Genomic DNA, 22,090 nt, shown 5'->3' on the forward strand with positions numbered 1-22,090 from the left:
TATATATATATATATATATATATATATATATATATATATATATATATATATTTTACATATATAATCCTCTATCATTTTTAAAATGGGCTTTCACCAGAGGGTAGCATACAAACTCTAGCGCGACTACTTTCACCTAATCACCTCGGCTGTCGACAGTAGCTTTATCAAGTCAGTTGTAAAGTTATAAACCTCAATAAATTTTTGAAATTTCAATTTCATCTAAATACCACTCTTTTCACTGCATGCCTCAACTTTTAATTCAACTGTTCTTCATTGATTTTGGTAGTGGTATATGGAACTCTAATATTCAATACCACATGACAATATTCTATGCTCTTCAAAATTACAACAAGCTCTCCTCCTGCTGCAGTAGATTAGATAGCTCTTGAAGTTCCAAGCTGCCCTTGTGGTGTGGAAGTAGTTCCATTGTCACCAGATCATCAGCTGCGCTGACATCATCAGCTGTTCTTTGTGTCTTAGTTCTTGACCCCACTGCAGCTTGAGATAAATTCTACATTGCCAATATACATTACATTTTAAATCACTAGTATTTGTCTCAATGGTCCCATTCTCTACTACCCCACTCTTGTTAATTCCTGTACTCAAATAACGAATTTATAGCAAGCTCTGAATCCAATGCATTTATCCGACCAAGAAATACATAGGTGCTATGGTTGAGGCTGTACGGCCCCATGCTCTGCTGTCAAACCTCAGTTCAGCTGCTAAGGTCGGCAGGCATGCAGAGCATCCTCTCTACCTCACGGTCATTCTTCTCCAGCTGCAACCGAGGTTCCAGTTACTGACCACTTTTCTGAATACATGATAACAGATGTGCAGTTCAGCCAGCTGGGGACACCCCTTTTTCTGTGCCTTGTACAGACGTTTGTTCATTCATGGTGGTGGTGGTGTTTTTCTTGGTCTAACAGATGGCGTGGGTTGTGCTGTGAGGCTTTGGAGGCATCCAGCACTTTTTCCACCTTCTTCAGAAAGTTCACCATGGCACACCTTCAGTATTGAGCAGCGCAGTACAGATGTTGGTTGGAAGCAGGTGGAGCCAAATCTTCCTGTCAAGGTAGACCTATGACTTGCTTCCTGCATCATGCTTTGGTACAGTAGGAAAGGACTCTAGTTTATCCCAGAAAGCCCTTGCTGAGTTGTCCCCCTGTGGCATATTGAGGAGACTGAGGGCTGGTCTGGCACGGATGGGCAGTGGCAAGGAAAACTCTATGGTGACAAACTGATGGAGTTTTTTGCATGCAATCTTTTCCTCTGTGTGTCCAGCTAGCATATAATGCAGGTGCAGAGAGTTTCAACAATCACCTCCATGACATAGCCTGCCTTTTTCATTAAGTCTGAGACATTTTGGAGGCAGAGCTGTATCTCTATCACCAGAATCAGACAGTAGGTTCATCAGGAATGGGGCAGACAGATTAAATGTGACTGTTTGTGCTCTTGTCTGATGACAATTAATGTATGCTTCAACTGTTATGTGATTTGTTTCTAAGCAGTAGATCTGGCCCTTGTCCTGCAGGAAGGATGGCATAGTTTTGATGTTTTATTAGTGTTCTTCATGGTTTCTGAAAAATATGAGCATGCTGTCGATGATGCAGAGGCAGAGGGGGAGGTCACCCAGGATGTTATCCATGAGCCTCTGAAAAGTAGTCCCTGAATTCCAGAGGTCAAACATTGAGTAACTGAAGGTGTATATCCTGAAAAGCATGATGATTGCCAGTTTAGGGACATCTTTTTGGCAGACTGGAACTTTTAAAGTACCCCTTCATTAGGTCAAACTTAGAGAAGATTCTTGTCCCATGGAGGGTGGACGCAATGTCCACCATACTGGGAAATGGATACTGCTTATGTTCTGGTCGAAGGTTTAGTTGCCTGTAGTCTCTGCCGGGGCGCCACGATTCATCAGGTTTCTTGACCAATTGGGGTGGTGAGGTCCAGGGGCTGGAGTTCTTATAGCAAAGGCCCGTCCATTCCATCTCTCTGAAGGTGGAACTTGGAGAGGACCAGGAAACCCATTGTTCTGACATGATGGAGGATGCCATACTTGACAGGTACTCCAGGAGTCTGGTGAAGTCCTGGCCAGAAGACATCTGGGAACTCCTTCAAGAGGTGCAGATCAGTGGTTCCTACCAAACAGATGGGAGGATACAGTGTTGGGGCATTGGCAAGTGCTTTCTTGGTAGCTCTGAAGCTCTGTGTGGCCCATACTCTACTGCTGCACCTTGGTATATTAGCCGCGGTTGGCAGACATTATGGCGTACCCATGCTACCCCTTGGTTGTGGGTCACCTACATCACCTACACCATGTGGTTCAGGTCATCCACAGTATTATTAATGTAGGCACTTTTCCAATCGCAAGCTATCAAAAGCAGATATCTCAACAATACATAACAATAATTACTGCTAGAAGAATATTTTATACTAACAATACAAAGACTAAATGAGTACCAGTGCAACATAGTGAGGAGCAATCCGTGGTACAACAGCAACAACCTAAGAGATGTAATCCCTGTAAACCTAATGATGAAGAATAAGGATCAGATTACACAAACCTATGAAAGCATTTCTCGACATAACCATATACTTCAATGACTCTTTCTTAGTTGGGTCCTGGGTAAGTGTTACGGCATCAGGCAGTTAAAGATTCAATACCATGTGCTCAGATCCTATTGCATTAGAACAGAAAGCATCTAAGTAGCATGCTTCCACTGATGGAAATAAGTATGTCCGCACTGCTATTTCACTGGTTGCATTGCTACCACTTCGCCTGCTTCAATTACTTTTCAACAACCAAGTACAGATGTTGCATCAGGTTGCTGAAATGGGAAACATTATCGAGCATTCAGCGCTTAAGACAGTGAAAAGGGGTAGTTGGATCGGCTGAATGGTTAGATAAATGGAAACAAAGGGAATGAAGTAGGGACCTCAAGGTGGAACTGGGAGAAAACCCTACAGCTGCACTAAGAGGTGTTGGACAGCAAGACTGAAGAAAAGAAACGGGAATGAAAGTAAAGTCAAAAGGCTAAAACGGGAATGGAAGTAAAGTAAAAGGCTGAAAAGTAGGTGCAGCTAAAGGCCAAAAGGAAAAGGAAAATGGAAATAAGGACTAAAAAGCTTTCTAGATTACATGTTAGTAAAGCACTGACTGATAATGAATGCAAAAAAGAGGGAGCAAAAATTAAAAGAAAGTTCCCAACGGACAGAAGAGGGAGGGCTCAGAATTTGCCGGTATTTGCTTTATTATAATTTCATAGAAAAAGAAATTAAAATTATTTTCTATCTATATCAAAACGTAAATAATTTAATGTTATCCTAAAATTCTTTGAAATCTCCTGTCGTATTGTATGGAAACTGGAGTCCTGTACAATGAGTAGGTAAATTTTGACAGTCTTCAAACATTCACATCTAACAAAAATATATAATCCTGAACAAATGAAAATACAGATCACGAAATAGATTCGAGACAGCTTATATTATTAACTGTAAACACGAATACAAGTGGATATAAACTACACACCCGAACATTAAATGCATATACATTCACACACATATATATGTGCGTGTGTGTGTGTACTCAATAAGTAGAACCCCTATTTTTTATCATTAAACGTCTTGTCTGCTTTTATAAAAGTTTCACCTATATTTGTAAAAGAGAGAGAGAGAGAGAGAGAGAGAGAGAGAGAGAGAGAGAGAGAGAGAGAGAGAAACAATTCTGCGTAAAAACCAGAGAAAGTAAAGGTACGCCCAGAAAAGAAAGAAAAAAGAAAAGAAGAAATCGAGAACCAAGGTGATTTGGGAAGGAAAACGAAGCTGGCGACTAGTCGCCTCTCGCAGGTACTGTAATGAACAGGCTTCCCTGGCACAGCACCAGAACAGCCAGCAACACTACGTGCAGCGGCAGGCAGCAGGCAGGGGAGATAGTGAGAGAGAAGACGTCCCAGGAAGAAAATAGAGACTCCGCGTCACCTAGAGCTTCGTGAGAGAGAGAGAGATACTTAGCCGAAGAAGGCATACAGGCCGTGACGTTGGGGAAATATTCTGGGTGCGGTCTAGGCTTCTTCGCCGACAGTGTACAACTGTGCTGTGTAGAAGTGGAGCGAAGCTCCTGTGTGAGGAGAGAGGAGCTCTCTGTTGTGGTGTCAAATTCTTCAACGCCTGGTGGAGTAACTGCCGAAGATGAGGGACTACTACGTCAGGTTTCAGGCGAAGACTCTCCTGAACAAGAGGCCCATTTCCAAGGGCGACCTCATCATCAACTCGGAGCCCTTCGCCTTCGCCATCAATTCTAATCATATTGCGGAATACTGCGGCTACTGCCTCTCCCGTACCACGTAAGGATACCAGTTTAAGGAATGTCTTTTAACTGTTAAGGTATTTTCATCCAATAGTGAACTTCATTCACATATTTACAAGGATCTGGAACTATGTCTGGTTGTGAACAAAGGCATGTTTTGTTGAAAGTACGCCAAAGAAAACGAATATATATCTATGTGCAGTGCATGCACATTAAACATATATTTATATGCAGTGCACAAGGTTTCCTTAACATAAAACGCATCATCTGTAATAATCGCTGCAGATTTTCTTATTAAGGAAAAAGTAATGTACTGTAATAACTTCTTTTTTTTTTTTATTAACACCACCAGTAACGTTACTTAACCATATAATGGAATGTTTATTGTATGCGGGTAGTTTTAGACGAATGGACTGTGCAACTACAAAGCCTCATCTCTAAAGCGTTTAAAAGCTCATGTTTTCAAAAAGACCGACATCGGTAACCGGAGGTACCACCCTATTCATGAAGTTTTGTGTTTATGAGTTCACTGACATCACCTGACTGACGTTTGCGTTAAATAAAACTGAGCTTGCGCCAGCACAGGTTCCGGCGCGTAAAAACACCTTGTATACATATTGTTCAGTGTTAAGTTTTTCATCATTTCACAGAAACTGAACCATTATAAATTCAAACATTTAATTCTTGATTCTCATAAAGAGCTGTATGCAGAAGGGGCCATTAGGAAAATAAAATATCGTGAAATCGTCTACTGTCAACATTAACTTCACTTCAGGAGAGTGGCTTGTTTAAAAATAACATACAGTATTGGTATTTTATATGAAGCCTTATCTATATCAGAAGAATACAGTGAATTAATGTATTGATGAAATATGCCCTAATATTTCTAAACAGTTTTTTCACGTACACATTATCTTATATCAAGTGCATTTATCAAAATTATTTCTAATGCATAAAAATTTTTTATTTTATGTTAAGTGCCTTTAATAATCTACTATTTCTAATTCATAAAATTATATATTTTATGCTAAGTGCTTTTAGTAAATTACTGTTTCTAATGTCTAAAATTATATATTTTATATTAAGTGCATTTATTAAAGTATTATTTTTGTCTAAAATTTTATATTTCATATTAATCGCATTTATTAAACTGTATTATACCTAATACCTACAATTTCATGTTTTATATTAACTACTTTTATCAAAACTATCATTTCCTAAATGCCTAAAATTTTCATCTTGGACCAGACACTCGCCTCCACGGACGAAATTACCCACACAAGCCCAGAGAATTATGTATCACATGGTTCATTTGGGAGACCAATGGAATTAGCAACAAGGAGAAAAAAATAGATAAAAGCAAAGGAGAAAAAGTTCACCAGGGCCAACCGAACAGAGGGAAAACTTTTCATAACTTGATGGTCAAAGTTTAACTTTACGACGTGGTTGCATCAACATTCAATATTATTCACTACACATAAATCATTTTTGTCACTGTTACACAAGGGAACACCAGTGTCGTGTAGAAGCACCTCATGACTAGATAAAAAAAATACGGTAAGAAGGATTACCTAAGTGGTCTTTATGATCTCGTGAGGAAGCGGTGCCATGCCTCCTCAACTCCTTTTAACCGACGGCTATTCCCCAATTTTCAGAATGTAAGCGAGCCTGGCTTCTTGGGGACCACGAGGTTTGACAAGCTTGATATATCCTGCGTAAAATCCTTTTCCTTTTTGAAGCAAGAGTAAATCACCGTGGTTTCTTTCACTATACGCCGCGAGAGAGACTGCATGCTTAGGGCAAAGGGTATCTCTAGATTTCGAAACATCCTCAAGAGAGCCACCGAGTCTGACTTTGCCCATCCGCGTATAATGAAAGACACCATTCAAGATAAAGATATGATGGTTAATCACTTGTATCATTATAGAGAATCATATCAAGAGCAGAGAAGACAATTTTACAAAGGATGATATCCAAAAACATGCATGAAAGGGGTTCATATATAAGGACGTATTGAATTCTGATCCCACAGCCAGGTTAACAAAATTCTTACATCATAGCATAGTTGGCTTACAAAACTATCATTTAAGGTAATTAATTCTTGTAAATTCTTGATACAAGTTAAAGTCTATTTCAAAATAAAAAATAGTACACTTTGTTGGCCAAAATGTAAGTTTTCTGTTGACATTCCAGTTTACTAGAAGGGAAGATGGTATTATCTTTCACCGTCTACGGTGACAGATAATACCATGTCTGATACCGACAATTATTAACGACTCCATTCAATAGGATTAATGCAGATATACTTCTCAGATGATGACAAGTAACTTTTCTGTTGGTATCAAGTAATAGCATTCTTCAAGACGGGTAATATCAAGCATATCTGACTGGCAACCAATGGTTTAGCTGGCACAGATACAGACGCTATCAAGCAACTAGGTTTCCAGCCATATTCTAGCATCTTGCCGCCATTATGGGTTGCACCAAATGCCAATGTTTTTACTCAAACTAAACTACAGTCACGCACGATAGTGACAACACACGGACATCCATGAACATCATGCATGTCAATTTGGCCACAAGTATTGGCTACTCGGTGCAAAATTCGGGCAGCAAGATGCTAAAAGATAGCTGACAACTTGTGCTCGTGAGACGTCACCTTGATACCATGTCTGTAGGCTAGCACTTGACAACCCTAACATCAGTTCGGGTAAAAACGACACATGAGAACTGGAAAAACAACCACATACCTATACGACCAGATGATGGTTTTCTAAATACTCCCATGGGAATTAATGTTAAGAATTCTTAGTATTATCATATACGGGTGGGTCTTTTGTTTAAGAATAAGTGGTACTGAATTATCAATTTACAAGGAAATGTACATCACAATATGAACTAATTTTATTTCCCTGCTTGCAGCTATAGGATAATTTTTTTTTTTTTGTCAGCTGCACTGATGTATAATTGTTCAATTATTTGCCTCCAAGTCTGTAGCTGTAATGTCTAAAAATATACTGGTCTTACAGTGATGATGGTAGCACGTGTTCATTAGTTACTTCTCTGCAGTTTTCTCTAGTTTTCTCTCTCTCTCTCTCTCTCTCTGATATCAACTACGTGTATATTTTTCTTACAGTCTAATTTTGTTTGTCCTTTTGATAAACCTATTTGACTTTTCTTTGCTTTTTGTCTGATGGTGGAGAAATGAAAGACAAAATTTTCTCCTACTTGATGCGAAAATGGATTCTTGATCTTGCTGCCCTTGCGCTGCAGTATTTTTTTTTTTTTTGCTTTTGCTTGTTAAGTTTTTCAATGCTGGATATTTTAAACAGCATTTGATTTTTTTTTTTTTTTTTAATACAGCAGCATAATAAGGACAAGAAATTTTTATCAGACATATCAAAATACAATTTTATCGACGCTTCCAGTCAGCCATTACATTGTAAACAGACTTTTGTTGTTCTATTAAACGTGACTTACAGTATTCAGCCGATGAGGCTTGAGATTTAGTCATGACTGAATCTGTCACTTAATATAAACTTCACTGCAGATTCAATACAATAATTCAATTAGATACTAATAGACAGAATAATAAATAACACATTGACAGTCTTTTATTCAATATATATATATATATATATATATAAATTATAGTTATATATAAATAACACATAGTCTTACTCAATATATATATATATATATATAGTATATATATATATATATATATATATATATATACATATATATATATATATATATATATGTATGTATATATATTTACATATACTCGTATATTCACACACATACGCATATGTTGCATCTATTATTTTATGACAACACTTCGTCAATTTCCTGTACCTTTCGTATCTTCAAAGTTCAACCTGAACGAAAATACACAAATTTATCATTATGCCAACGCCTGCTTCAACCATGAACCCCATCAGGGCAATTTTACGAAGAAAATACAATTTTTTACTTATATAATGACTGTGCGGCCGAACAAACTAGAATTAAAAATGTGAATAAAAGTAAAGATTAAAAATAATACAGTGGGGTTTCCACCAGCTGGATGGGAGGATGCAGTCTGAGAATACTTTAATATTCAACACAGGCTACTGCAGCAGCCTGTGGATAACTGTGGCAGGCTGCTGAATGCAGAAGCAATGAGTGTCAAGCTGCAGCTCTCTGTGATCTAAGATTACAGCTTCCTCAGGCTACATCCTCAAATCCAGCAGGAAGAAGTTCTAATGCAGGCATTCAGGTTTCTCGCTAGAGCCAAATAATAAGCCAGTCTTGTAAAGCTTTCTGGCCGACAGTCCAAGTCTGTCCCATACCATATTTCTTTGTTAATGATCACTTCTATTCTCATTATTTTAATTTTTACTTGTACCGGTGCATTGCCATCATATAAACATTACAGTTTCTTTGCAAAATTCCCTTGATGATACCCACGAGTTACTGACTGAAGTAACTGAGGGCATAAGGATAAATACATGATGCACAAACCACAATCATTTTTGTCTTTCCCTTCAGAACTCTAAGCCTTAAAGGCGGGAAAATGTACAGGAAACTGGGTGAGATGTTGCAACATAATAAACACTAAAAGTTCATCAACATTAAATGAGAATTGCTGAAAAATGACTGTCATCATGTGCATACATACATACACACACACACCCACACACATATATACATAATGTACATACAAACTTTAAGCTGTTTCCCCCAGTAGGGCTTAGCTTCGGAGAAAAATAATACAACAGTCACCGTTGCATTGATACTTTCAATTGCTGAATCTGTGCAGAAATCCTCCACATCAGCTGCTTTATATATCTAAAGAAATAAAAAAGATTCAAGATAGAGATAGATGGCGCAGCATGCATAATGGGTTCAACGTCCTGCTGATGAACCTTCTTCGTAAGTGTATGAAGCGGCTAATGTTATGAAATGTGTCTGCAGCAGTTTAAGTACAAATGTAGCAGTGATCGTTGATTAGCCTTTATTCTGGAGCTATGCTTTAAGGGGGGAACAGCGTAATGATGCCAATATATATGTAAGTATCTGTGTATGGAAATGCGTTTTTTCCATTCCACACTAAAATCAACTCAAGCATATTATCTGAAATACTATAAAAGTAGGAACAATTAAAATCCTCTAAATTCCCTTAAATACATATAAAAGTAAGGAAATAACCAGCCATTTTTGCTCTCCTTTTTTTTTGCCTGGTAAAAAAACAAAAAAAAAAAAAAAACAGGCTCCTGAAACCTTGCAAGAAATGCCGCTTCCAATGGTACTGCAGCTCTGGGTGCGAGAGGCTCGGCTGGGAGTTCCACCAGTACGAGTGTGCCAATCTGAAGAGGATGCAAAATGACGTGCCCCCTTCCTTCGTCAGGCTTTTGGCGCGCATCATTTTCAAACTTCAGGTACAACGGAATTTTTTTTTTCTGTCTATCTTCTTCTCAGTCTCTAAGAATGATTAATTAGGGTAAATGCTTCGGTGTCATTTAAGTTTACTTCTTTTCCGCCTTTCATAATGTTGATTGTTTACCTGTTATTCTTTCGTATTATATTCTCATTTGTTGATGATTCACTGTAGAACACAATACAGAATTTAGGCCAAAGGCCAAGCACTGGGAGGGACCTATGAAGTCATTCAGAACTGAAACGGAAATTGTCAGTAAAAAGATTTGAAAGCTGAAACAGGAGGAAAACCTCGCAGCTGCATCATGAATCAGTTGCTAGGAGAGGGTGGAAAGTAACAGGAAAGAGAATATGAACGGAGGTACAGTAAAAATAATGAAAGGGGGTGCAGCTAGGGACATTGCAAAGATCCTTAAGTAATGCCTACAGTGCACCGGATGAGGTACAGCATTTGTTAAAAAGGTCTGTCAGCCAGTCTGATGCTTGTATGTTCATGGCTGCTTCAGTGTAGCCAATAGAGTTGGCAGCCAATAACATCCATTAAAGTTAGCAAAGTTAACATTCATCAGAGGTATAAGAAACAGATGTCCAACAGAGCTTGCCAGTGGTGACACTGCCTAGAATCTCGACTCTACAGTAGAGAGAGCCTGCGTCATGATTGGTGGAATTTTATCATAAATATGAAAAAGGGAAGAAGTCAAATTAGACAGTACGAGACTGTCAAATGAATTTGGTTTATTACCCAAAACATTTAACCTTTCCATATTTGTAGATATTAAACGATCAATCTGTAATGGCAGCACGAGCCTGAAAGCATATATGATGTGTACGAATCTCCTACCATACTGATTCTTTGTCCCAATTAATTTTATTTTATTTATTGTGATTTTATCATTTATTCTTGATTAACTTCATCTTTTCTCAAATCGAACAGCATGATTTTTCTCCGCTTATCACATACCACCAATTTCCTTCTAGACAGCACTGGCACAGCGTGGACAGCATGTGGCATTGCTGCAGGCATTTCCTAGCATTTCTTAATGACAACTTTGTTGGCATTTGCAGATTCATCAGAAACCATCGAGCAGCAGACGAAGCAGATGATATGTAGTTTGTTTTCAGTGCAGTTATATAATTACATTTACTTGCATATTCTATAAAGCAGATAGTTCTCATCTTTCTCATGCTCTTTTTGAGCCAACATTCCCAAGTACTTAACGTTATGAAGTTAACTCAGCCTCATTAGAGCTCTCTACTTCTGACTAAATTTCTTGATGACAGAGAATTTTCACTTTACAAATAGATCAAGCAGTTTTAAAAAGTAAAATTCATAAGAAGCAAAAATGAATAAGTTTCCTTATCAAAGAGTGCTTAAATTAATACGCCAGCTAATGAATTAATTATGTAGCAATAACAGCCATCAGTTCACTTATCGTCACCATTATAAATCATAATGAGCTGTTACCACAATCATCATCATTAACGGCAGGTGTGTTTGTGTGGTAATACAATCACTATTATTTTTACATCACCAGGTAACCAGTTTTCAAAAGTATTGTGTGCCGCTATAACTTTTGTTATATATATAATTGTGGTCTTTGTAGCTACATCTTACCGACGAGTCATCATAATCACCATTATGAATCATAATGAGGGCTCTAATAAAGTCACCATCATCATTTTTTGGGACAGGTGTCTGCACGCCACTGCAATCATGGTCATTGTCTCAGTTGCAACAAAACTTTCAAAATGACATAAGATCAACTGTGCCAATATAACCTTTATAACTACTATCTTAGTTGTTACCAACTTTCCGAAGGAACAGAAATCAAAAAGGCCTTTTCCTTCCTTCCTTCAGAATGGGGGTGGCAAAATAGTGGAAAAATATAACGGAAAAGATGGCAGAAGGTTCAGGGATCTCATGAACCGTAAGTTGTGTCCAGTATATAATCTTTTTTTTTTAATGGCGCTCGCCTCTCTCAGTAAAAACAACAACAAAGCCATTTCTCATGATTCGCGAGATCTTCCGAGCAGGGCCCGTGATGCAACGAGATGCATTCCGTTAGATTCAGATATAGCTTTTGCTGTTGCGCTTCACCCGCTCTTCTTTAGTGACATTCATTACGATTCTGTGATCCGTCATTTTTGTTTAAATAATGTTTACAGTTTCACATAATTTCTAAAGATGCTCGAAATAACAGTTATCGCTCACTATTTCATTCATCGTGAAAAGACTGTGAAGCTCCTCATTTTGCTGTTAACAATAATTCTAGATTATTTCCACACCCCAATTATGAGTTCTAAAAACTCTCTATATAGAAAAACTGATATTCTATTCATTACTTAAAGCATAGCAGAATACCACCAGCTACCAAAGCTTTTAGAGTATGTGCTTATTTATAGAATAACTATGAAGAATTCTCCCGAAACTAGTGCTTCTGTACTTTTGCAGTCACTTTTAACGTCTCTATTCCTTATCCCTTCAAAATTAAGGCGTTCCCCTTTTTTATCAGTTAAGATTTCCCTATAGAGATCAGAACCATTAGGTGTGCATGATTTAATATGCAAGAAGGAATTACACCACTGAATAGACTAGTTTAATGGTTAACATATTATAATCATAACGTTTAAAAGAATGGAACTTTTAAAAGCAACCGAAGATGAGATTGTATTCTAAACTTCTCTTCGAAGACTCAATACATGAATGTTTGAGCATTTCTAAAATTGTACTACAGTGCGACGCATGACTATGAAAAAAGACGGATGAACTGCATTAAATCAAAATTAAGTTAGAATCTAACGTTATATCCTAGACTATTAATAAACATGGAATCTATTTGTTTAAGCTCCATTACAAAGTAGATTCACAGTTTGCCAAGTGTCTAATTAGGGAAACGAAAGGTTCCACTACCAATAAGTGAGGAGGCCTCGGCTTCCACGCACGGGGCTTATATTCACGGATCGTAAATAATTCCCAAAAATGAGAAATGGCAATTAGTCATCCCTTGCAATAAATGGACCTTTTTTTCATCTATTCTGAATAATAAATACTTCCTGTCTTCGTTTCAGAACCCTGATTCCTGTTGTTACCCTTTGGTAATCTCCAAGGAGAGCATGTTTCGTCCGTTTATTAGATGCAAATGACTCTCAAAACTGAGAAAGAATGAAATGCCAAAACTACAATATGCTTTTACAGGCAAATTTAAAGTTCTTTATGTATGGCCTCTGTGCGAAGTCATGTGAAAAATACTCTTTCATTACCTCATACTTAAAAGAAACGCGGCTTTCTGACATTGGTTTCCTCATACCTTGAAGACGAAACAATGCTTGCCTTACAACCAAACCTGGCTTTGGTGTAATCTTCCAGAATCATCGAAATTTTCCCCGTTTTCTTCTTTCTAGTGTGCAACTGTCTCCCAAAATCTGATTGATTGGTTGTGTCTTAACTGGCGTCACCCCCAGTATCTGATCTCCATGTAAATCGACCGATTTGTAGAAACGTTGTAACCATACAATGTAACAGCGAACGATTCAAAATGGCAATTTAAAAGTGGCACCCCATACTTTGTCCGAATTAAATACGTAATAGATTCAATTTCAAGAGATCTAATAAAACGAACATCAAAGAGATCATTTTGGATGAAACATATCTATATAGCCTATATCCAGCCAAAATAATTTTCAAAATTTCAAAAGATGCCAGAGTTTCAACTGACAATTATAAACGCCATTTTGAATAACTTGCGTGAACGTGGCTTCAATCTACCCAAGTTCTTTTCCCCCACTAATCGACCCCCTGCCCACTGCACCGTCACCCTTTCTACCTCATACCCTACCTTGGAAAATTGACATCATAACAATAATGAATTTGCCTCTGTCTCCTGCAGATTACGCTGACGTCAAGAAGGACGAGGAAGCAACTAAGGAAGTCGATGACCTGATTCCGAGGTTGCAGAAGTACATGGGAAAGGACAATCTGCCCAACTATGCCGACTTCCTGGGCATCTATGGAAGGTGAGCGGAAAGATTTTCTATTCTCTTTATACATATATATACATACATATATATATATATATATATATATATATATATATATATATATATATATATATATATATATATATATATTGTCTGTATATATATAATTATATATATATATATATATATGCATATATATATATGTATATATGTATATATATATATATATATATATATATATATATATTATATTTATAAATGTATAACATATAGTACACAAATTGTGTTTAGGATGGGCGATCACTTTTTACACGCGTGACTTTTTATTCACACAAACATTAAACCGCAAACATCCTTTAATATCGAATTCACTTCTCCATTAGAATTATTTAATTATTTATGTATGATAAGTGCATTCCTGACTAGAATTCGAACTTTTCCTTTTGGTTTTTGATACAAAAGAAACGGAATTATTCATTCGGTTATCAAGAGTTAAAAACCGATTTCGACTCTGCTGATTAATAGGCTAAGCTTGTTACACATGACTATTTACATTAGTTCCTCGTTGGGCGAGCGGGTTCCTTTCTCAGTTACCACTTTGTTGGCCGCGAGTTCGAATTCCGATCACCAATGAAGAATAAGAGGAATTTGTTTCTGAGATAGAAATTCATTTTCGCTATAATGTGGTTCGATTCCACAATAAGCTGTAGGTCCTGCTGCTAGGTAACCAATTTGTTCTTAGCCACATAAAATAAATCAACCTTCGCCAGCCTAGAGAGCTGGTAATCAGCTCAGTGGTCTGGTTAAACTAAGATATAGGCTACTTAACTTTATAATAACATTGTCACTTATACACACGAGACTATTCTCACAAATGTTTAGCCACAAATATCCCTTGATATCGAATTTACGGTAACTTCAAAATAACTCACAACCAAAGGGAATATATATAATAAGTGCATCTTCCATAGCCAGGATTCGAACCTATGCATTTTAAGTTTGATCCAGAAGAAACAGGAAGTTGTCCGTTTGGCTATCAAGATTTTGACTCTCAACACTCCTGTCGTATTCAAGTTCTGTACTTAAAATCGTATTCAACCCATCCTCGCCATGAAGGCTGATGGCGAAGTTTGTAACAGTAGCCAAGTGTTGCAAACTTTGCAAAGAGCTGTGTGCGTTTTGTTCGTCAGAGACTCCCTCCAAACATATCCGAGCCGCGCGACAGACGAACGATCAACGGAACGTATACTGTAAACAGCCTCGTTGATTTCAACGTAAAAGTGTTCGTATGAGAATGAACTCGACCGTTAAGAGGCTAAAGGATGAATCAAGAGGTTTTTGAGGTGGTCCAGTTATGGGAAGAGATGGATGATGACAGGTTTGTAAAAATCTATTTTTCAGAAATGTTAGAGGTAAGGAGAGGGAGACCTGAAAAGGGATTGCTCGCAAAAAACAAAAAAAAAAAAACAAAAATAACAAAATTCTGTGCTATCATTCGAAACCCGAAAGTGAACAAGTTTGTGCATAACTCCATGTCAGCCATTTCTAAGGCAACACTAAATTTTCCAATCCACGGCGCGAGTTTTAATTTGCTTAATATCGAATCGCCACATTCTTCTACCGAATATGATAATACACGCATGAAATTCAAGTACTCAAAGATAGTCCAAACACTACAAACAACACAAAACACTACAAAAAAAGGAGGAGCAACAAACAAACAACAAAGTGGCAAAAGAATTCCGAGACAAAAAAAAGTAAATAAATAGTTGACGCGTAAATCCAAACTTGTTTACAGCAACAAATAAGAGAAGCTCTAAGTAACATTTCAGGAGGAAATAAACGTGTTAACCGATGCTTTACGACAAAATAGTTTACAAGGACGTAGGCTGAATTCCCCGCGTGTGAATAAGATCCGCCAACGAAACTCAAGAACACTATGTTTACTCTGCAAAAGCTGGGCATTTTAGATGATCCTGGACTTCAGTTTGGCCTTTTCATTCTGTACACTGCACAGTCACTGCCAGGGCATTAATCTGTAGCCATTAGTTAATTTTTAATAAGAATGGCCTTAGATACACAGTATATTTATTTATTTATTTATATATTTACTTTTGGTTCCCAACATCTGCCCCTCAAAGTAACCCCTCAGTCTTGGTACCGTTCCAACGACCCGAATCCCATGAACACTGAATATAGACTGGTTGTAGGTTACATCGGGAGTAACTTAGCATAAAACGGCACTGCGATGGATACAATAAGTTTGTTGATGCCGAGGTTTGTTTATGATGTATTCAATCACTAAAATTACAGTGAAAATACAGCAGGGATACTGAAGCCACTTAGTAAATTAACACTTGAAAAACCTTTCCGACCACAAGGAGGTCACGAACCTCATGCTGATACCTAGTCTTAATAATAAAAAAAAGACACCAAAATTTGCCTGAAAAATTTAACAACTACGAGTCGCAAACAGTCCAGGGCACGTTTTCTGGTATTTTTCAGCATAAAGCCATTAAACATTTCTAACGAGTACCCACTACTGGTATCGACAAACTACTATTTCACCCAATGTAGAACTTCAACGATTTTTTTTACAGCAATATAACAACAGTACTGGCCCGATAACGTGTTTTGTAATACCTGCGTCGTTAGCGTTACTGCGACTTCATAGTACGCAAGACTTTATTTTGTATCCTAAATACACAATAACATTCCAATCCCTGGAAGAAATCTATGACGACACCCCGTCACAAAGACTCAGACATAACTAAGAGTGGTTTATGAAGGGCTATATAAACAGACATTATATATATTGATATATATATATATATATATATATATATATATATATATATATATATATATATATATATATATATATATATATATATACACATACTGTATATATATTTATATATAAATATATATATATGTATATATATATATATATATATATATATATATATATATATATTATTGTATACAGTATATGCACATATATATGTGTAAATATAGTCTTATATGCTTAATATGGCAAAGATGCTGTCTCCACGGATCCAAGCCACTTCACTTTTTGCACTTGATCTTTACGGCTTCTTGACAACCCCAAAAAGCGAAGAATTCGAGAAGTTAAGAGGGCATTGTGGCTATTACAATTACATATGTATCTGGTAAAAGTGACCAGTAGATTTCCCTTCCTATATATATTATTATATATATATATATATATATATATATATATATATATATATATATATATATATATATATTATATATATATATATATTTATATATATACGGTATATTTTATTGTAAATGTTATATATGGAGCAAAATAAAAAAATATATATATATATATATATATATATATATATATATATATATATATAGATAGATAGATAGATAGTCTTATAAATATGGTAAAAATGCTGTCTCCACATCCAATCACTTCACTTCTTTTGCATACATCTTCTCCCCCTCCACCCCACACCACCCTTCTTCCTATTGAGGTGGAGCAAAAAGAAAAAAAAACATTATAAGGTTATTACCCTTTCGAAATTGCTCAAGTTTCTGGAGACATTTTCTATTGAGAGAAGAAAGGACAAAAATCTGCATATACTCTTCAAAACTAAGCATCGAGGAAAAAAAAAAAACAATCTGCGTTACAGTAAAATGTTCAATGTTGAAAAAATTTCGTGCCTTAGAAAAAGACCACGTTTGAAAAAAATACGTTTAAAAGGAACTTCACATCTCGAAGAATACTCCACATTTAGACTAGAATTCCGCATCAAGGAAAGAATTCCGCATCTTCTTCACTCTCGACTGCATCCTAAGAGGACATTCCGAGGGCAAAAGACACCAGTCGAAAACCCCTTTCATCTGCAAAGGCCGTCAAAGCGGAAACAGAGCCATAATGCATTTCCTGTTTATTCGATTATTCTTTGGACATCTCCGACGCCTACATTATTCCACTATCCAAAGAATGTTCATGCATTATGGAAGTCCACAAATATGTTCAGTAAACATACTTACAAAGCAGCATTTACATTCATGATTTCTAATTAATGTACGTTCTTCAGAGAACATTCAAATAGATACAGTAAGCGTTTGTGCGCGCTTATAGGTAGGTGTTTCTGGAAAATTGTGAGGAGAACGTAAACGTGCGTGTGAGAAGCTGTAATTCAGCGGAGAATGGAGGCTGAGTGTATAGGGTTGTTACGAAGACTCGTCTTGGCAGTTCTCAGATCTCACTGATGTTAGCCTCACACCTTATAATGTCCACTAGAGGCACAGGAAACAACATTTTTTTTTGGGGGAGGGGAGCAATTCCAGTGATGACGACCCTTAAATCATAACTACATAAATAGGCTTAACTACATAAGTAGGGCTATATATATATATATATATATATATATATATATATATATATATATATATATATATATATGTGTGTGTGTGTGTGTGTATTACACACACACACACACACATATATATATATATATATATATATATATATATATATATATATATATATATATATATATATATAATTACACAAGCATTAACTTAGATCACTTTTATCCGCAAATTATTCTAAGATTTGAGAAACGGCTGGGCAAGCATCATTTTCCCAAAGAGAGGAAACTGTATTAAATGAAGCGATGAGCAAGTAATGCGATCAAGTTAAAACTCCGTTTCTGAAGTCATTTCGGCACCAACGTAACTTAAACTAGCTCATGGTAACTTAGAACAGCCTAACCTAACCTGACGTATTAGGAATCAAACTGGGTTGTGGCCGACAAGACTTGACCAATTTTTTATTAGGAAGCAGAATAGAATAGAATATAGAATTTACGCCAAAGGCCAAGTGCTGGGACCTATGAGGTCAGTCAGCGCTGAAACGGAAATTGACAGTAAAGAGGAGGAAAACCTCGCAGCTGCTCTATTAATTAATTGTTAGGAAAGGGTGGAAATTAAGATGGAAGGAAGAGAATACGAATGGAGGGACAGTCAAAGGAATGAAAGGGGTTGCAGCTAGGGGCCGAAGGGACGCTGCAAAGAACCTCAAGTAATGCCTAAAATGCACTGCATGAGGTGTACTAACGGCACTTATCCCTACGGGATTTATTGGGAAGCAAACAGTAGAAGTAAATATTAAGTCTCTGCTTTCATTCAAAGATGAGTTGAACTGAATTGAACTGAATATAGAATTTAGGCCAAAGGCCAAGCACGGGGACCTATGAGGTCGTTCAACGCTGAAACAGAAACTGACAGTAAAAGGTTTGGAAGGTGTCAAGAAGGAAAACCTCGAAGTTGCACTACGAATCAATTGTTAGGAGAGGGTGGAAAGAAAGATGGAAGAAAGAGAATATGAAAGGAGGTACGGTAAAAGGAATGAAAGGGGTTGCAGCTAGGGGCCCAAGAGACGCTGCAAAGAACCTTAAGTTTTGCCTTCAGTGCACTGCGTGAGGTGCACTGACGGCACTAGTCCCCTGCAGGGATTCAAAGATGAGGTTTATCTTAAACGTGAAGTATCCTAACAAGCAGTTTCGTCAGCAAGAACGATGTATTTGGAAACACACTGAAAACAAGACGAATGAAGCATGTCTTATAAAGTATCACTGATGATGGCGCTAAGGTGTCTTGGCTTCCCAGCTGGAGTCCTTTTGACCTTCTCAATTTTTTCTGTTCCTTGTGGTTTCTTCTGAACTAACTGACCAGCTTCAACTTTGTATCAGATTTAAAATAGATATTACAGTCGGTTTGCTAGCATGAACCAACGAACAAAAACCTAAATTCTTTTAACACCTGAATAGAACCAGACTTACATAACGAACTATGCACAACCAATTTTTGTTCATGATGATTATGTTGATAAATTAGATAAATTTATATATGCTATATATATATATATATATATATATATATATATATATATATATATATATATATATATATATATATATATGTATATATATAATAACCTAGCATTAACTTAGATCAATTTTTTCCAAAATCATTTTAGCACAAGAGAAACAGCTGTGCTATTAAATGAGGCGACATACAAGTAATGACATTCAAATTAAGAGCAAAACCCGACATGTTAAAAAAAAAAATTCCGGCACCAGTCATAAAGTACGTAACTGACGTCTTTTATTTTAAGGTATATCTGTATTCTCCTGGAATTTCAAAATTGTCAGATTTTAGTGTTCTCAAAAACATGTTAGTCTAACAGATGTTATAAAGGGATAAAATAAGAGACAATTATCATTTTCTAAGTAAAGAAAACTCACTTGTACACCTTGCTTAAGCAAGGTAGAGCATACTCCTACTCATTGCCTTTTAAGTTGAAAATTACTCGTACACCTTGCCTAAGCAAAAAAAAAAACCCACGTACACGCTGCCCAAGAAAATAAATCTTGTTCACCTTGCCCAACAAAAAAAAATCACCCTTACTCCTTGCCCAAGCAAGGAAAAAACGCGTACGCACTGCCTAATAAAAAAAACTCGTTCACTTTGCCTAATTCCCCCCAAAAAAACTCATTCGTACACCTTGCCTAAGCAAATAATAAAAAAAAACACTCGTACACCCTGCCTAAGCAAAAAAAAATACTCGTTCACCTTCCTAACCTAAACAAAGAAAAAAACACTCGTACACCCTGCCTAAGGGGAAAAAAACACTCGTACACCTTGCTCAAGAAAAGAAAAAATAACACTCGTGCACCCTGCCAAAAAAAAAGTACACCTTGCCCAAGAAAAGAAAAAAATAACACTCGTACACCCTGCCAAAAAAAACTCGTACACCTTGCTCAAGAAAAGAAAAAAAATAACACTCGTACACCCTGCAACCGCCCCCCCCAAAAAAACACTCGTACACCTTGCCCAAGAAAAGAAAAAAAATAACACTCGTACGCCCTGCCAAAAAAAAAACTACACCTTGCCCAAGAAAATAAAAAAGGTATTCGTACACCTTGCCGAAGTAACTGTAAAATGTCGAAAATCACACAATACTAGCTGCTGCCATAAATTACACTAAGAAAAAATTAAACTTAAAAAAAATTAAATGAATAGCTTCTTGACTCTTGACCAAGCCTAGTTCCGAGGCACCCCTGGATGGAACGACCTCCCAAAATCTATTCTGAAACGAGATCAAGAGAAAGCGAGCAGCGCTAGGTCGCTGCCAGTTTAAAGAGCCCTCATTATTCGCATATCTTCTCTTTCTTTCTGTTTTAATTTCTTTTCTGGGACTGAGCAAATGTGTCGAGAGTTCTGGCAGTGATTATGCTCTCGACAGGAATGCCGAGAGATTGCCTTTGATATATAAGGAGTTTCCTGGAGGATTGCGGGGAGATTGTCCGGATAAATCCATCACAAAACATACGCGCTCTCTCTCTCTCTCTCTCTCTCTCTCTCTCTCTCTCTCTCTCTCTCTCTCTCTCTCTCGATTTCCTGGAGCAAAAAGTAAATCGTTGCCAGACAATTCTACCCCCAAAGTATTACCTCTCTCTCTCTCGATTTCCTAGACCACGAATTAAATCGATTCTAGATAACTCTACCACCAAAGTAATTCCTCTGTCTCTCTCTCTCTCTCTCTCTCTCTCTCTCTCGATTTCTGAACTAGAAGTAATTCGTTTCTAGATAACTCTACCACCAAAGTAATTCCTCTCTCTCTCTCTCTCTCTCTCTCTCTCTCTCTCTCTCTCTCTCTCTCTCTCTCTCTCTCTCTCGATTTCCTGGACCACGAAGTAAATCGTTGTTAGATAACTCTACCACCAAAGTACTACCTCTCTCTCTCTCTCTCTTGATTTCCTGGACCACGAAGTAAATCGTTTCTAGATGACTCTACCACCAAAGTAATTCCTCTCTCTCTCTCTCTCTCTCTCTCTCTCTCTCTCTCTCTCTCTCTCTCTCTCGATTTCCTGGGCCACGAAGTAAATCGTTTCTAGATACCTCTACCATCAAAGTAATTCTCCTCTCTCTCTCTCTCTCTCTCTCTCTCTCTCTCTCTCTCTCTCTCTCTCTCCCGATTTCCTGGACCACCAAGTAAAGCGAGTCTAGATAATTCTTCTCTGATCTATTAAGTAGTTTGTCAAATAACGAACTCTCTGATTTATTTTGGGGGTTGGTAAAATAAAGTCTAGACAAATCTATCACAGAGTAGTCTCTCTCTCCTCTCTCTCTGCACTTGGACTAACTAGAACTGAATACCCGCAATTATTCAAAAAACTATACACGGTGTAAGCTGTCATCAAGTAAACCTTATTCCTTTTCCTTAGCCTCTCCATGAACACATTCACTCAGATCTCTGCTTGTGATAAATATAAATATGAAAAAACGATTCTTCGTCCGAACACTTTGTTTGCAACCACGATATGGCATCTG

At 37.1% G+C, this 22,090-nt stretch overlaps 1 protein-coding gene across 2 annotated transcripts in view; it reads left to right on the top strand.

Annotated features, from left to right (window-relative positions):
• Positions 1-3,824: 3,824 nt before the first annotated feature.
• Positions 3,825-22,090, top strand: part of LOC136836106 (histone-lysine N-methyltransferase SMYD3-like) — a 49,813-nt gene continuing 31,547 nt past the window's right edge. For both annotated transcript variants that reach the window (XM_067100096.1, XM_067100095.1), the window contains exons 1-4: positions 3,825-4,343; positions 9,561-9,729; positions 11,586-11,655; positions 13,615-13,741. In XM_067100096.1, the coding sequence (XP_066956197.1) occupies positions 4,189-4,343; positions 9,561-9,729; positions 11,586-11,655; positions 13,615-13,741 (521 nt within the window). In that variant the 5' untranslated portion in view covers positions 3,825-4,188. The remainder of the gene's footprint in view (positions 4,344-9,560; positions 9,730-11,585; positions 11,656-13,614; positions 13,742-22,090) is intronic.

This window comes from Macrobrachium rosenbergii, chromosome 56, assembly GCF_040412425.1.
Source record: "Macrobrachium rosenbergii isolate ZJJX-2024 chromosome 56, ASM4041242v1, whole genome shotgun sequence".
Taxonomy (NCBI): domain Eukaryota; kingdom Metazoa; phylum Arthropoda; class Malacostraca; order Decapoda; family Palaemonidae; genus Macrobrachium; species Macrobrachium rosenbergii.